This window comes from Schistocerca serialis, chromosome 2 (assembly GCF_023864345.2).
Source record: "Schistocerca serialis cubense isolate TAMUIC-IGC-003099 chromosome 2, iqSchSeri2.2, whole genome shotgun sequence".
Lineage (NCBI taxonomy): Eukaryota > Metazoa > Arthropoda > Insecta > Orthoptera > Acrididae > Schistocerca > Schistocerca serialis.
Window position 1 is genome coordinate 500,719,444 of NC_064639.1, and position 16,900 is coordinate 500,736,343.

At 42.3% G+C, this 16,900-nt stretch overlaps 1 protein-coding gene across 1 annotated transcript in view; it reads left to right on the forward strand.

Moving 5' to 3' along the window:
- LOC126456141 (tektin-1) overlaps positions 1-15,835 on the forward strand; it is a 171,339-nt gene extending 155,504 nt beyond the window's left edge. Inside the window, exons 7-8 of the mRNA XM_050091893.1 lie at positions 603-757; positions 15,625-15,835. Coding sequence (XP_049947850.1) covers positions 603-757; positions 15,625-15,835 — 366 coding nt within the window. The remainder of the gene's footprint in view (positions 1-602; positions 758-15,624) is intronic.
- The last annotated feature ends 1,065 nt before the right edge of the window (positions 15,836-16,900 follow it).

A 16,900-nucleotide genomic window follows, 5' to 3' on the forward strand; every position in this document is an offset into this window, starting at 1 on the left:
TGTGGGATGTGGAAAACCGCCTAAAAACCACATCCAGGCTGGCAGGCAGACTCGTCGTTAATCCACCGGGCGGATTCGATCCTGGGCGGCGCGCCTACCTGAGTCCAGGAAGCAGCGCGTTAGCGTGCTCGGCTACGCTGGCGGGTCTGTTTACCACTGATCTATACAATCAAAAAGAAATGTGTATGTACTTAATACTTGGCTGAATTGGCATTATAGATGCTATAAATGATCATAAAATTGTAGAAATAATAATGAAAATAATAATTACGAATGTTTTTCAAAATTGTAAAATGTGGTTAACACGTTTTTAGTATTTCAATCTCTAGTCTAAAATAACTTTTCGTTACAAAGTTTCATATTTGAATATGAATAATTTATACTTAACTATCTGTTTAGCCGTAAACATAAATGAAAATTTTGTGTTTCTCCAAAAAAGGTTATTGGATCGAGTAGTTGGAATGTATGGAACTGAAAACTAAAAACAAATGTGTGCCACTGAGCAGATCCATTAGAAAGTCCCCATAAGACCGATGTGTCGCTCTCGACATGTCGTTTCTGAGTCTTTTCGCATCACTCATAGGTGCCGTCTGTGTGTGCAGGTGCTGGAGCGGACGGCGGCCACGGAGCAGCAGATCGCGGACGTGAAGCAGGCGCTGCGCAACCACGAGGTAGCGCTGCGGAAGGTGCAGACGCGCCTGCATGCACGCCTCGCCAGGCCCGGCGCCGAGAACTGCCGTGACGCGCCGCAGGCCGCGTGCGTTTCCTTTCCTTCTGTTTACTTATTTGTGTATCTAAATTTTTGCCTTCCAATCATCAAGACCGTGGCTTTTGTAAAAGACATACAAGAAGGCAATATACACTCCAGGAAATTGAAATAAGAAAACCGTGAATTCATTGTCCCAGGAAGGGGAAACTTTATTGACACATTCCTGGGGTCAGATACATCACATGATCACACTGACAGAACCACAGGCACATAGACACAGGCAACAGAGCATGCACACTGTCGGCACTAGTACAGTGTATATCCACCTTTCGCAGCAATGCAGGCTGCTATTCTCCCATGGAGACGATCGCAGAGATGCTGGATGTAGTTCTGTGGAACGGCTTGCCATGCCATTTCCACCTGGCGCCTCACTTGGACCAGCGTTCGTGCTGGACGTGCAGACCGCGTGAGACGACGCTTCATCCAAACATGCTCAATGGGGGACAGATCCGGAGATCTTGCTGGCCAGGGTAGTTGACTTACACCTTCTAGAGCACGTTGGGTGGCACGGGATACATGCGGACGTGCATTGTCCTGTTGGAACAGCACGTTCCCTTGCCGGTCTAGGAATGGTAGAACGATGGGTTCGATGACGGTTTGGATGTACCGTGCACTATTCAGTGTCCCCTCGACGATCACCAGTGGTGTACGGCCAGTGTAGGAGATCGCTCCCCACACCATGATGCCGGGTGTTGGCCCTGTGTGCCTCGGTCGTATGCAGTCCTGATTGTGGCGCTCACCTGCACGGCGCCAAACACGCTTACGACCATCATTGGCACCAAGGCAGAAGCGACTCTCATCGCTGAAGACGACACGTCTCCATTCGTCCCTCCATTCACGCCTGTCGCGACACCACTGGAGGCGGGCTGCACGATGTTGGGGCGTGAGCGGATGACGGCCTAACGGTGTGCGGGACCGTAGCCCAGCTTCATGGAGACGGTTGCGAATGGTCCTCGCCGATACCCCAGGAGCAACAGTGTCCCTAATTTGCTGGGAAGTGGCGGTGCGGTCCCCTACCGCACTGCGTAGGATCCTACGGTCTTGGCGTGCATCCGTGCGTCGCTGCGGTCCAGTCCCAGGTCGATGGGCACGTGCACCTTCCGCCGACCACTGGCGACAACATCGATGTACTGTGGAGACCTCATGCCCCACGTGTTGAGCAATTCGGCGGTACGTCCACCCGGCCTCCCGCATGCCCACTATAAGCTCTCGCTCAAAGTCCGTCAACTGCACATACGGTTCACGTCCACGCTGTCGCGGCATGCTACCAGTGTTAAAGACTGCGATGGAGCTCCGTATGCCACGGCAAACTGGCTGACACTGACGGCGGCGGTGCACAAATGCTGCGCAGCTAGCTCCATTCGACGGCCAACACCGCGGTTCCTGGTGTGTCCGCCGTGCCGTGCGTGTGATCATTGCTTGTACAGCCCTCTCGCAGTGTCCGGAGCAAGTATGGCGGGTCTGACACACCGGTGTCAATGTGTTCTTTTTTCCATTTCCAGGAGTGTAGTTATAATTCTTGGAAAGTGTAAATTACGCTACTGGCCATTAAAATTGCTACACCAAGAAGAAATGCAGATGATAAACGGGTATTCATTGGACAAATATATTATACTAGAACTGACATGTGATTACATTTTCACGCAATTTGGGTGCATAGATCCTGAGAAATCAGTACCCAGAACAACCACCTCTGGCCGTAATAACGGCCTTGATACGACTGGGCATTAAGTCAAACGGAACTTGGATGGCGTGTACAGGTACAGCTGCTCATGCAGCTTCAACACGATACCACAGTTCATCAAGAGTAATGACTGGCCTATTGTGACGAGGCAGGTGCTCGGCCACCATTGACCAGACGTTTTCAGTTGGTGAGAGATCTGGAGGATGTGCTGGCCAGAGCAGCAGTCGAACATTTTCTGTATCCAGAAAGGCCCGTAGAGGACCTGCAACATGCGGTCATGCATTATCCTGCTGAAATGTAGGGTTTCGTAGGGATCGAATGAAGGGTAGAGCAAACGGGCCGTAACACATGTGAAATGTAACGTCCACTGTTCAAAGTGCGGTCAATGCGAACAAGAGATGACCGAGACGTGTAACCAATGGCACCTCATCCCATCACGCCGGGTGATATGCCAGTATGGCGATGACAAATTGAAACGTCCCCTTTGAACAATTTATACACGACTGACCTTAACCTGACACACAATATTTTGTTAGCGCAACGCAATCTGACTTTCAAAATTCCCTACAAAAGAATGGCCCTGACTAACATTAAACTATACCTTTCACAAATCACTTACCTCACAAAAATCTTCGCTGCTCAAGCTACTGCAATACAGCGAGCGCCACTACTGCCAGCTAAATAAAAGATTCAAACTATGGAAGGCACTAACTACTGATAGGGATAGTTAGCAAATGAAAGATATTAATGGAGAACAAACAATGTATTTACCTTGATATCATCATATATAAATATAGCAGTTCATGACAAATTACAAATCTCCGCCATCTCTCTCCCCACATCCACCACTGCTGGCGGCTCACCTCCAACTGCGCAACGCTACGCGCTGTTCACATCCAGCTGCTGCTGCCCAACACTACAATGGCAGACAACAATGCAAACTAGCCACAGACTGCACACAGCACAGCCAGTGATTTTCATATTGAGCGCTACATAACGTTGCCAATAAGAAAACATAAACAGCCTACTTACATAGAGAAAACATAAACAGCCTACTTACATAGCCGCCATGCTCCCCACAAAAATTTTTACAAATTGGATTGGGCAGTGGCCAATACAGATTTGAAAAAAATTTTTCATAATTACAATAACAAAGAAATCAAATGCACACACTTATTGATACAATGTTGGTCAAAAGCTAAAATTTTCTCACAGTTTATAAAGACAGTCCTGATCATTCATTACGGTAAAATATAGTGTTTTTCTCAAAGTCTGAGCAGTAGAAGAAAATGCACACGGAAGTAGTGGATTTCCATGCAGTCTTGAAGAAGTAGTGTTGTCCTTCCAACGGAAAGACAGTGCTGACTCTTGACATGCATACAGGTAATGGTCCACAACAGAGCAAACCCACAGCAGAGTCATTCGAAGTTTTGAAGAGTATTGGTAGGTAAGTCATCACAGAGCAGACCCACTGGAGTCCTGGTAGAAATAATGGCGTTGGTGGGTCATCATAGATGCAGACCCACTGTAGTCCTTGTAGAGAAGGCCAGCAGCCATCTGTTGCGATTGTGCAGGTGCACATTAACCATCGAAGAGTCTTGCGGAGAATATAGCAAGTCCATAAACCACCACTTGTGCACTCACAAAGTTTTTTGGAATTGTCCTTAGAACGAGCAAAGCTGTTATCCAGTCCCTTGCTGAATCATTAACACACATGCAAACACTATCAGTCCCTACTTCTCACATATTGTCCATATACTATGACCAACAGAAACGTGTGCAGTGAAATGTAACTAACAAGTTAATAATATCATGAACTGGTGACAATTACAAATTTATAACATAAGAATACAATAACAAAGGTACAAAATATATCATTAAAGAACATAACAATACAGAGAACATTTGTAGTACAAGCTTTACAAAAGAATCGAAATAACATATACGTCAGTGTTCCAGGAATTATGACATGAGTACATACATAAAAGATCAGAATAACTTTTGAAACATCAATTTCACACATGAGCATGAAACAGAACAGAATTAATAATGTCTAACATCTTTACAAAGTAAATAACATATTGTTAATGCCAATTATATTCGAGGATAACAGTATTCCTCATCATAGTGAATGTAGCTTAATATTAAAAGAAGAAAAAATTCTATGAAACTACACAGAGACAGGAAGAAAACAAATACACAAGGGTACACAAACACATAGTGGGATAACACCAATGGGAAAGGACAGGGTTCGTTTTCAGTGTAACATTTGGTACTGCAGTCCAACCCAAAACTTCATATATCTTTCCTCTTATTTCATCCTTTGTTTCCACCAAAAAAAATTATAACTAAGCATGCTTTCTGTGTTTATATGTTCACACATCTCTTACCTCATTTTTATTTTCCATTATCTTACCTCATCATTTATTTCCAAGAAAATCCTACCTAAAATACCTTTTTTTTTTTTTTTTTTTTTTTTTTTGGCCAAACCATTTTCTTATAGCGTCTAAATGCATTTCTTCCAATTCATCATAGTTAGTTTCTTATATAGTCTACCCCTCTTAAGCTAACTTAAATCTACTGAGCTCAGATGCTAAACTAAGGGACGAGGCAATGCAGCATCACATAACAATTAACACAAACAGCAATGAGAAAAAAAATGGAAATTTGCAAAGCAAGCTACAGTAAATCTAAATTAACAAGCAATGCAACATTACAACTAATATGAGCCAATGCGCAGTAAACAAAAAATTAAATCTGGCTTAGCAGAGTAACACAAATTAAAATTCAGTAACACGATGCCTGGCAAACAGCAGTAACTTATACCTAAACATGACATAGCTCAAGCAGAAAAAATAGTACACTAAAGATAACAATGCAGATAAGGGAAATGTATAATCACATCTTAATGTCTAAGTAATTAAAGTGGTGCACCACAACAACTGATTGTAAAAAGAAATATTACCATGTACTTGAAAAGAAAATTACGTGTTACTGTTACTAGTTCCTTCTTATTGTTCTTTCCTGTCCTAGTGCTCCTTTTTTAAAGAATGTGGATCATAAAATAATTATTTAATAGATCTGTTGACAGAAAGTGTTCACATTAGCAAATGCATTTTATTTTATAAAAGCAATGCTGCAACACAGCTGGAAAACAGATGTCAAATGAAATAAGCAACTATGAAAAGCAAAGCATAAAAATATCATTCAATAGTCATGTGGCATTTCGTAAGTCAGTAGCACTCAACTCTCGGAGAAAGACACTTGTCATAATCAGGTGTGCAGATGTACGAATATTTCCCATCAATTCATAAGCATTTCAGTAATTAGCACAAAGTGCGAGTAATCATATGTTTTCAAGTAACGAGGGTGTCGCATTAGCGATGAAAGGCACACCCTAATGGCTTGTTCTCCAGGTGTTTGACACAGCTGTGTGCCCACAACGCATTACAAAAATCATATGTTTTCAAGTTCGACCGTGTCGTTTTTGCGATGCTTTCTACAAAGGAATGTCAGAAGCGAGGTTAATGGCGTTCCCTTTTTTTTTCTTCCTGTGCTCTGAAAGGCACGCGCTAATGGCTTTTTCTCCAGGCGTCTGACACAGCTGGGTGCCCACGACGCATTATGTGTAGGTGGTCCGTTAACTTTCTTACGGAAATATTTACGACAGCAGTTTCCGCTACAGTGACAGTCGCATATAAAAATATTTCACAGGTCAAGAATTTGCGTTACAAATCTGTAGAAACAAAATGCTATTGATATAACAGTGTCCAAAAAAATTTTCGTCTGCATTGTAATACATTCACGAATATACACACACATTTCATGACTCTTAAAGTACGTTTCTTGGTTTCCAACATCCTTTTCATAAATCAGAGTCCCTAAACACTACTCATTATTCCTTACCTCATTATACATATACATATTCGTCGACACTTCTTCAATATTTCATCATGAGAAATACGTAGCATAATAAACATTCCTCAACAACATAATACACATCGTCGTCGTAATAATAACATCATAACACTTCAGTCAAATCTCAAAATCGTCGTAACTTCCTCCAATAATTTCTAAGCCTAAAAAAATTCTCTGCTCATGTCAAAAGTGTCAGCTGCCTCAAACGTACTTTAAAAATCATGATCTCATACCAAATACATCATTCAAAGCTCTCATAGTATCACAATGATTCCGAAAAAAATATGAACAGTTTACAAAGTACAGACAAAATACAGTTTCATAAGAGTGAAGTTATCCAACTGTATAATTGCGTAAACATGTGTCACTGATGTAGTAAAATAAATGTTTGTCTCTCTCAGTTAAATAGTCAGATAGCTGTGTAATTCTGTGTTTTAGAGAAATATGGTACCGATGTGTAAAGTTGTATAAGCAAAATACCATATTAGCTAGGGTTCCTTGTGGTTGCCACACACATGGTACACAAAGTAAACGTGTACCCGCCTGAGGATAAATGTATTTATACCCTCAGGTGTTACAAATTACAGCAATGGAATGAAATGTATCACGGAAAACTTTCTTTGTAATTAAAAAATCTTTGAAAATAAGTGTTTTAAGTATAAGATTAATCACTCAAATGCGTGTCCTGTAGCGCTAAATGTGCGTCTTGTTGCAACATAATCTCTGTGGAAGTGTCGTAGTTATCGTCCTCCGAAAGCTAAGTTCTGCAGAAGTCAATGTACTTACCTCATAATACACAAAAGTGAAATGCTTTGCGTATAAATGTCGTAGTTATTACGCTTATTGTTGTGATGAAGAAAGTACTGTACTGTAACGTATTGTTGTGCTACGGAAAACCCTGTCTCATTGTAGCTATACTACAAAAGTTACTACTAAAACCTGTTTTACTTTCCAGAAGAATTCAGAAAAACTGTGCAGATATAAAACAGATACACTGCAAAAGCAACATTGTAAATTGTCACTCATTAGTAGCGTCGTGATAAAAATCGTGTAGCTGTCACATAAACTAACCTCTGTGTCATCTGGTATCTCTCAGAAAGCACATTAAATTCAGAATGTATTTTCAAATAAACCAAAATGTTGCATTAAAATCTCCTTAGCAGTACTGGTAAATGTTCTAAGTATGTGAGCCTTATAGTCGTTACGTAATCATGCAACAAACAAGCAAGAATGTACACACACAATAACACTGTGACGTCTGTTCACTATAACAATGCATTCGTCATTTCTGTTTAAATAAGTTCTCTTGGTTCTTGACTGGATATTTCACTTCAAACATTGTTACATGTTAACAGTTTCTAAATCTGACAAAGCATACTAGAAATGTGAAGTGAAAAGTTTTATGGCAAAGACAAAGTTAAAAAGCAGATTATCTCTCAGTAAACGGTTTTACATGTGAAATGTGGTGTAAACCTTTACTCTTCCTAGTGCACAGAGTTTCAACTTCAAAGCAATTATCATGTTGTATACATCGGTAAAAAATGCTAAAATTTTTCTCCAGGCTAGCGTCTTATGTTATTTTTCTCGGAGCCAGCGGGCGCACGCGGCTGCCTGCTGTGCGAGTCATTGTCTGTCTCTTTGTTGGCGCGCGTCGTTATTGGGATTTGGAGACCTAACTTCTACAAATTCACCGTGACGAGAGGGCCCTGCTCTGTTTGAATCCCGCCAGTTCTGATGCAATTCACGTCTGTCGTTACGATCATATCGTCTGTCGTCATGTCAGTAGATTCCATAGTTTCTTTCTTGTCGGTCACATGGTGGAGAATTTCTCCCTGAATCGTAACTGCGCGCTGGTCCGTTGCGTCTAAAGTTATTCTGTCTCCCTTGATAGTATTTATTTTGGTTCCCATATTGTTTGTTTCTCTTATTGTCTCTGTGATAGTCATTACTATGGAAATGCGATCTTTCTCTGTAACTATTATTACTCTGCCAGTGGTTGTCATATGGGTGGTGTCTGTTTTGGTCACGATTTGCGTTGTAAGAATAGACCATTCGTGTCCGGTTATTGTTTCTGTCGTCACGGAATTGTGACGGATGTGACCTGTAGTGATTGTTTTCCTGTTTTCGCATCCCGCGACTGTCTGTGTCAATTTCTAATTCTTGTAACAGTCCCTGAAAAGCTTCAATGTCGTCTTTGCAACGTCCTGCTAAAATAATATGTCGTAAATGTTTAGGCAGTTTGATTAAGCAAATGCGGATGAGTTCTGAGGGGCTGTATGGGTTTGACAGGTATTGATTCTTGCGCAACATGTCTTCAAAATATTTCACAAGACTGGAAAATTCAGATTGTTCGAAGTGTTTCATCATTATGATGTTATGTTTTACACGGTCTTGTGTAGCTTGAGACCAATATGCTGAGAGGAAGGCATGGTAAAATTCTCCTTCACTGTGGCAATTGTGAATGACCGATCGCATTCTTACAGCTGGTTCATTCTCTAAATAGCCACACATGAATTCTAATCTGTGTTCTAACGACCAGTTGGGAGGAAAACAATGAGAGAATTGATGGAGCCATGCTTGTGGATGAATGTCGTTGCCAGAATTCTTAAATGTTTTGAATTTACGTGTAGTAATGAACAGCTTATAGTCAAAATCATCATGTCGGCAAGTCGCATGTCGGTCATTGTTACGTCGTTTCGGCGGTTCCATCTCAAAATTCGGCGTACCTTGCCAACTTCTTTCACAATTTCCGAAGTGCCCTGTGTTGTTATTTTGTGTCTGTTCCGTATTTGTATGTCCCTCTTCCCGTATTGGGGCGCGAGTGTCCTCTGAAATACGTAATTCTTGTACTACTTGTGCCAACTGATCTTGCACTTCCCGGATTTCTCTTTTGTACTGTGTATTGATTTGATTTTGATTTTGTTTGAATTTTCTAATTTGTTCATACTCTTCAGTGTCCATGAAGGCTACAGGTGTTGTGTCATTCAGATCATCATCTACCTTTGTAGATAAGTTAGTGAACTGATCTGAAAGTTCAGCTACTTTATCCGATAGTGAAATCATTTCCTCTCTATGTTTTTCTGAACCAAGTTTCAGAGTGTCCATTTGTGTTGAAATCGTGTCTACTGTGACCTTTAAATTTTCCTGAGTTTTTGCAAGTTGCATAACCGTATCGGTAGATGCAACTGAGTCAAATTTTGCTTGCAAGGTCTCATGATTTTCATGAACAATAGTTTGCAGTTCTTTTATGGCTGCTTCGTGATTCTGTAGTGCATTTTCATGACGCGAAAAAATAGGTTGGAAATGCTCACAAATTTGTGTTTTTACGTCATTACAGACTTTTTGACATTTCGATTCAATGTGATGTAACTCAGCAGTTAAATCCTCACGTGTTCGTTCAAGAGTTTGCTCCAATGAGTCTAACTTTTTAAGATTTTGTTCCATTGTGTCTAACTTTTGAAGCTTTTGCTGTGTTTGTCTCTGATTTTGTTCCATTGTGTCTAACTTTTGAAGCTTTTGCTGTGTCTGTCCCATTTGTTGTATTAATTGTAATAACAATGCATTGGTGTCTGAAACATGTTCCTCAGTGCTTTTCGGCAGTGAATTTGCACAGGCAACATTCACATTTTGACAAGCGGAAAACGTGTCTTGACTCATTTGAGAAAACGGTGAGGACGCAAAACCTGAATCTACAGTGTTTGCAAAATTGTGTCCTATCATTTCGGATTCCTGAGGCGAGCTGTTGCCGACCGATCGATCGATAATGCTTCCCTGTTCACTACCTGTTTCACTGCCTACGCCATTGTTTGACGCCCGCTCCATTTCCCTATGCACAGTTACCAAATTACTACTTTGAATATTAGTTAATTCATTACATGGTGGGGCCAACACACTGCTTTATTCTTCACTGTCATTTCTCAGTTTACTTTGGAGCCGAGTGTTACGTTTTTCACACGCCATTATTGTCACAATATTTCACACGATAACACAGAAAAGCACAATTTGAAGTGCAAAAATAGGAGAACACATTAACATAGCACTGAAAATAATATCTAGTTAATTGCAAGCGTAGCTGCGAAATACTTGGTGCAAATCTATATGCATGCCACAACTGTTTTACTGTACAACAATGAAAGGCTACAACTACAAAGGAGATTCTCTCTACAATTACGCGCTAGCAATAAACAAAAGCTACACTAAATACACAAACTACAAGAAAAAAAATCAGAAGATTCCAGGTTCGAATCCTGGCAGGGTCGCCATATGAAACGTCCCCTTTGAACAATTTATACACGACTGACCTTAACCTGACACACAATATTTTGTTAGCGCAACGCAATCTGACTTTCAAAATTCCCTACAAAAGAATGGCCCTGACTAACATTAAACTATACCTTTCACAAATCACTTACCACACAAAAATCTTCGCTGCTCAAGCTACTGCAATACAGCGAGCGCCACTACTGCCAGCTAAATAAAAGATTCAACTAGAAAAAAAATCAGAAGACTCCAGTGAGGTATCCTAGGCCAAGGGTCGACATATGAAACGTCCCCTTTGATCAATTATACAAGACTGTGCTTAACCTGACACACAATATTTTGTTAGCGCAACGCAATCTGACTTTCAAAATTCCCTACAAAAGAATGGCCCTGACTAACATTAAACTATACCTTTCACAAATCACTTACCTCACAAAAATCTTCGCTGCTCAAGCTACTGCAATACAGCGAGCGCCACTACTGCCAGCTAAATAAAAGATTCAAACTATGGAAGGCACTAACTACTGATAGGGATAGTTAGCAAATGAAAGATATTAATAGAGAACAAACAATGTATTTACCTTGATATCATCATATATAAATATAGCAGTTCATGACAAATTACAAATCTCCGCCATCTCTCTCCCCACATCCACCACTGCTGGCGGCTCACCTCCAACTGCGCAACGCTACACGCTGTTCAATTCCAGCTGCTGCTGCCCAACACTACAATGGCAGACAACAATGCAAACTAGCCACAGACTGCACACAGCACAGCCAGTGATTTTCATATTGAGCGCTACGTAACGTTGCCAATAAGAAAACATAAACAGCCTACTTACATAGAGAAAACATAAACAGCCTACTTACAAAATATATGCTTCCAATATGCGTTCACCGTGATGTCGTCAAACATGGATGCGACCATCATGATGCTGGATTCATCCGAAAAAATGACTTTTTGCCATTCGTGCACCCAGGTTCGTCGTCGAGTACACCATCGCAGGCGCCTCGGCTGTTCAATCTCAAAATTCGGTGCACATTGCCAATTTCTTTCATAATTTCCGAAATGCGCTGTGTTATTATTTTGTGTCTGTTCCGTATTTGTATGTCCCTCTTCCCGTATTGGGGCGCGAGTGTCCTCTGAAATACGTAATTCTTGTACTACTTGTGCCAACTGATCTTGCACTTCCCGGATTTCTCTTTTGTACTGTGTATTGATTTGATTTTGATTTTGTTTGAATTTTCTAATTTGTTCATACTCTTCAGTGTCCATGAAGGCTACAGGTGTTGTGTCATTCAGATCATCATCTACCTTTGTAGATAAGTTAGTGAACTGATCTGAAAGTTCAGCTACTTTATCCGATAGTGAAATCATTTCCTCTCTATGTTTTTCTGAACCAAGTTTCAGAGTGTCCATTTGTGTTGAAATCGTGTCTACTGTGACCTTTAAATTTTCCTGAGTTTTTGCAAGTTGCATAACCGTATCGGTAGATGCAACTGAGTCAAATTTTGCTTGCAAGGTCTCATGATTTTCATGAACAATAGTTTGCAGTTCTTTTATGGCTGCTTCGTGATTCTGTAGTGCATTTTCATGACGCGAAAAAATAGGTTGGAAATGCTCACAAATTTGTGTTTTTACGTCATTACAGACTTTTTGACATTTCGATTCAATGTGATGTAACTCAGCAGTTAAATCCTCACGTGTTCGTTCAAGAGTTTGCTCCAATGAGTCTAACTTTTTAAGATTTTGTTCCATTGTGTCTAACTTTTGAAGCTTTTGCTGTGTTTGTCTCTGATTTTGTTCCATTGTGTCTAACTTTTGAAGCTTTTGCTGTGTCTGTCCCATTTGTTGTATTAATTGTAATAACAATGCATTGGTGTCTGAAACATGTTCCTCAGTGCTTTTCGGCAGTGAATTTGCACAGGCAACATTCACATTTTGACAAGCGGAAAACGTGTCTTGACTCATTTGAGAAAACGGTGAGGACGCAAAACCTGAATCTACAGTGTTTGCAAAATTGTGTCCTATCATTTCGGATTCCTGAGGCGAGCTGTTGCCGACCGATCGATCGATAATGCTTCCCTGTTCACTACCTGTTTCACTGCCTACGCCATTGTTTGACGCCCGCTCCATTTCCCTATGCACAGTTACCAAATTACTACTTTGAATATTAGTTAATTCATTACATGGTGGGGCCAACACACTGCTTTATTCTTCACTGTCATTTCTCAGTTTACTTTGGAGCCGAGTGTTACGTTTTTCACACGCCATTATTGTCACAATATTTCACACGATAACACAGAAAAGCACAATTTGAAGTGCAAAAATAGGAGAACACATTAACATAGCACTGAAAATAATATCTAGTTAATTGCAAGCGTAGCTGCGAAATACTTGGTGCAAATCTATATGCATGCCACAACTGTTTTACTGTACAACAATGAAAGGCTACAACTACAAAGGAGATTCTCTCTACAATTACGCGCTAGCAATAAACAAAAGCTACACTAAATACACAAACTACAAGAAAAAAAATCAGAAGATTCCAGGTTCGAATCCTGGCAGGGTCGCCATATGAAACGTCCCCTTTGAACAATTTATACACGACTGACCTTAACCTGACACACAATATTTTGTTAGCGCAACGCAATCTGACTTTCAAAATTCCCTACAAAAGAATGGCCCTGACTAACATTAAACTATACCTTTCACAAATCACTTACCTCACAAAAATCTTCGCTGCTCAAGCTACTGCAATACAGCGAGCGCCACTACTGCCAGCTAAATAAAAGATTCAACTAGAAAAAAAATCAGAAGACTCCAGTGAGGTATCCTAGGCCAAGGGTCGACATATGAAACGTCCCCTTTGATCAATTATACAAGACTGTGCTTAACCTGACACACAATATTTTGTTAGCGCAACGCAATCTGACTTTCAAAATTCCCTACAAAAGAATGGCCCTGACTAACATTAAACTATACCTTTCACAAATCACTTACCTCACAAAAATCTTCGCTGCTCAAGCTACTGCAATACAGCGAGCGCCACTACTGCCAGCTAAATAAAAGATTCAAACTATGGAAGGCACTAACTACTGATAGGGATAGTTAGCAAATGAAAGATATTAATAGAGAACAAACAATGTATTTACCTTGATATCATCATATATAAATATAGCAGTTCATGACAAATTACAAATCTCCGCCATCTCTCTCCCCACATCCACCACTGCTGGCGGCTCACCTCCAACTGCGCAACGCTACACGCTGTTCAATTCCAGCTGCTGCTGCCCAACACTACAATGGCAGACAACAATGCAAACTAGCCACAGACTGCACACAGCACAGCCAGTGATTTTCATATTGAGCGCTACGTAACGTTGCCAATAAGAAAACATAAACAGCCTACTTACATAGAGAAAACATAAACAGCCTACTTACAAAATATATGCTTCCAATATGCGTTCACCGTGATGTCGTCAAACATGGATGCGACCATCATGATGCTGGATTCATCCGAAAAAATGACTTTTTGCCATTCGTGCACCCAGGTTCGTCGTCGAGTACACCATCGCAGGCGCTCCTGTCTGTGGTGCAGCGACAAGGGTAACCGCAACCATGGTCTCCGAACTGATAATCCATGCTGCTGCAAACGTCGTCGAACTGTTCGTACATATGGTTCGTGCATACTGTTCGTACATCTGAAATGTAACGTCCACTGTTCAAAGTGCCGTCAATGCGAACTAGAGGTGACCAAGACGTGTAACCAATGGCACCCCATACCATCACGCCGGGTGATGCGCCAGTATGGCGATGACGAATACACGCTTCCAATGTGCGTTCACTGCGATGTCGCCAAACACGGATGCGAGCGTCATGATGCTGTAAACAGAACCTGGATTCATCCGAAAAAATGACTTTTTGCCATTCGTGAACCCAGGCTCGTCGTCGAGTACATCATTGCAGGCGCTCCTGTCTGTGATGCAGCGTCAAGGGTAACCGCAGCCATGGTCTCCGAGCTGATAGTCCATGCTGCTGAAAACTTCGTCGAACCGTTCGTGCAGATAGTGGTTGTCTTGCAAACGTCCCCATCTGCTGACTCAGGGATCGAGACCTGGCTGCACGATCCGTTACAGCCATGCGGATAAAATGCCTGTCATCTCGACTGCTAGTGATACGTGGCCGTTGGAATCCAGCACGGCGTTCCGTATTACCCTCCTAAACCCACCGATTCCATATTCTGCTAACAGTCATAGGATCTCGACCAACGCGAGCAGCAATGTCGCGATACGATAAACCGCAATCGCAGTAGCCTACAATCCGACCTTTATCAAAGCCGGAAACGTGATGGTATGCATTTCTCCTCCTTACACGAGGCATCACAACGACGTTTCACCAGGCAACGCCGGTCAACTGCTGCTTGTGTATGGGAAATCGGTTGGAAACTTTCCTCATGTCATCACGTTGTAGGTGTCGCCACCGGCGCCAACCTTGTGTGAATGCTCTGAAAGTCTAATCATTTGCATATCACAGTATCTTCTTTCTGTCGGTTAAATTTCGCGTCTGTAGCATGTCATCATCGTGATATAGCAATTTTAATGGCCATTAGTGTGCATTACAACCTGGTACACAGCAAGTACGCCCCATTTCGAACACATACACCAAGTGCCAGAGAGATCTATCATTTTCGACAGAAAAAGTGCTACTGACGATTAAGCACACACTGTTTATACTTAGCTAGTATCCCCGTCAGTTTGAGAACTGTTCCCTAATACGAAGACACAAATTCAAGTCCAGTAAAGCTCAGATATGCGCTATGGTCCTCACACTGTCGCCTTAAGGTTACCGAACGCGCGAATCGTGCAGTGGAAGCCTACGGAATTGCCCCGGCGGCTCGGCACTCACTCGCGACGTGCCGCTGGTTCTGTATCCCGTAGGCTACGGGTGTGCGTGTTCCCGGAAGAAGCGAGGTGTCGTGTGTGTGTGCAGGCTGCTGGAGGAGGCGCGGCAGGTGCAGGAGAACGTGGGGTCGCAGCAGGTGGAGCTGCGCCGGGCGCAGGCGGCCCTGGCGGCGCTGGTGGCGCGCCGGGCCGGCCTCGAGCACGAGATCGCCTGCAAGCAGCGCGCGCTCGCCGTGGACCGCCGCTGCCGCGCCCTGCGCGCCGACTACCCCTCCACCACCGCCCTGGCCGGCTACTGACCGCTGCCTGCGGCACACCCGCCTCTCCGAGACCGGCGGCGTCCCGGGTCACGTGCTAGTGTGCGTCTCCCCGTTCCCCAGACGAAGCTCGAGACAGCCAGCGTGGCGTTCCTGACGTCGTAAGAAACGCAGCTTAGTCGTGCACGAACTGATAGACGTCTCTGCGGTCAGGTTATCGTAATCCTGCAGCAACTCGCGATACCTTCAGGTGGAACTTTCATTGCAGTTTTCGATACTATTGCTGGCTTTTCTTACATCATAGCCGAGGTCATGCCTGCTTCATTTGGGATTTCTTAGGCCGGTATTACACTATCAAATTTCTTTGTCAAAGATTCGATCAAAGATGTGATCAAATATTCCGTCAAATATATTTGACAAAGATCTTTAACGTAGCGCTAGAAGGGGTATTACACTGTCATCATATTTTTCGTCAAAGTTCAAGATGGTGGACAACAATAGCTTGTTGTCAACAGCAGCAGTTGCATGTACCACAATTGCACTGTGTGTACATGCGGAAGAGAAGCGGGGGAAAAAAAGTAAACATACCTGGGTGAAGCCGTGGGTTTTACGACGACACGATAAAAGCATTCAACAAAACTTGTTACATGAGCTTATAGTAGAGGACGTCAAGTCGTACATCAATTACTTAAGAATGGATGAGCATACATTTCTGTATGTGCTCAATGAAGTGTATCCTCATATCATAAAGCACAATATTCACTTAAGAACTGCTACATGTGCAGAAAACAGGCTCACTGTAACACTCTGATTCCTTGCTACAGGAGAGGGTTAGGTTAGATCAGGTTAGGTTAGGTTAGGTTAGGTCAGGTCTCCAATCTTCTTAATCTATTTTTGTATTCAGTATGCCTCACGTTGTAAAGCGCCTCATCAGCTTCATTCATCTCTATTAATTATGTACTTGTCAGCACACACCAATTGTATTTACCGGCATTGTTTATTAAAACACTACATAAGACAGAATGCTGTAGCGATGATGGCGCTCCATGTGGTAACATGTCACATTGCAGTGAACAGAAGACAACCGACTTCTTTGATCAAAGCTAC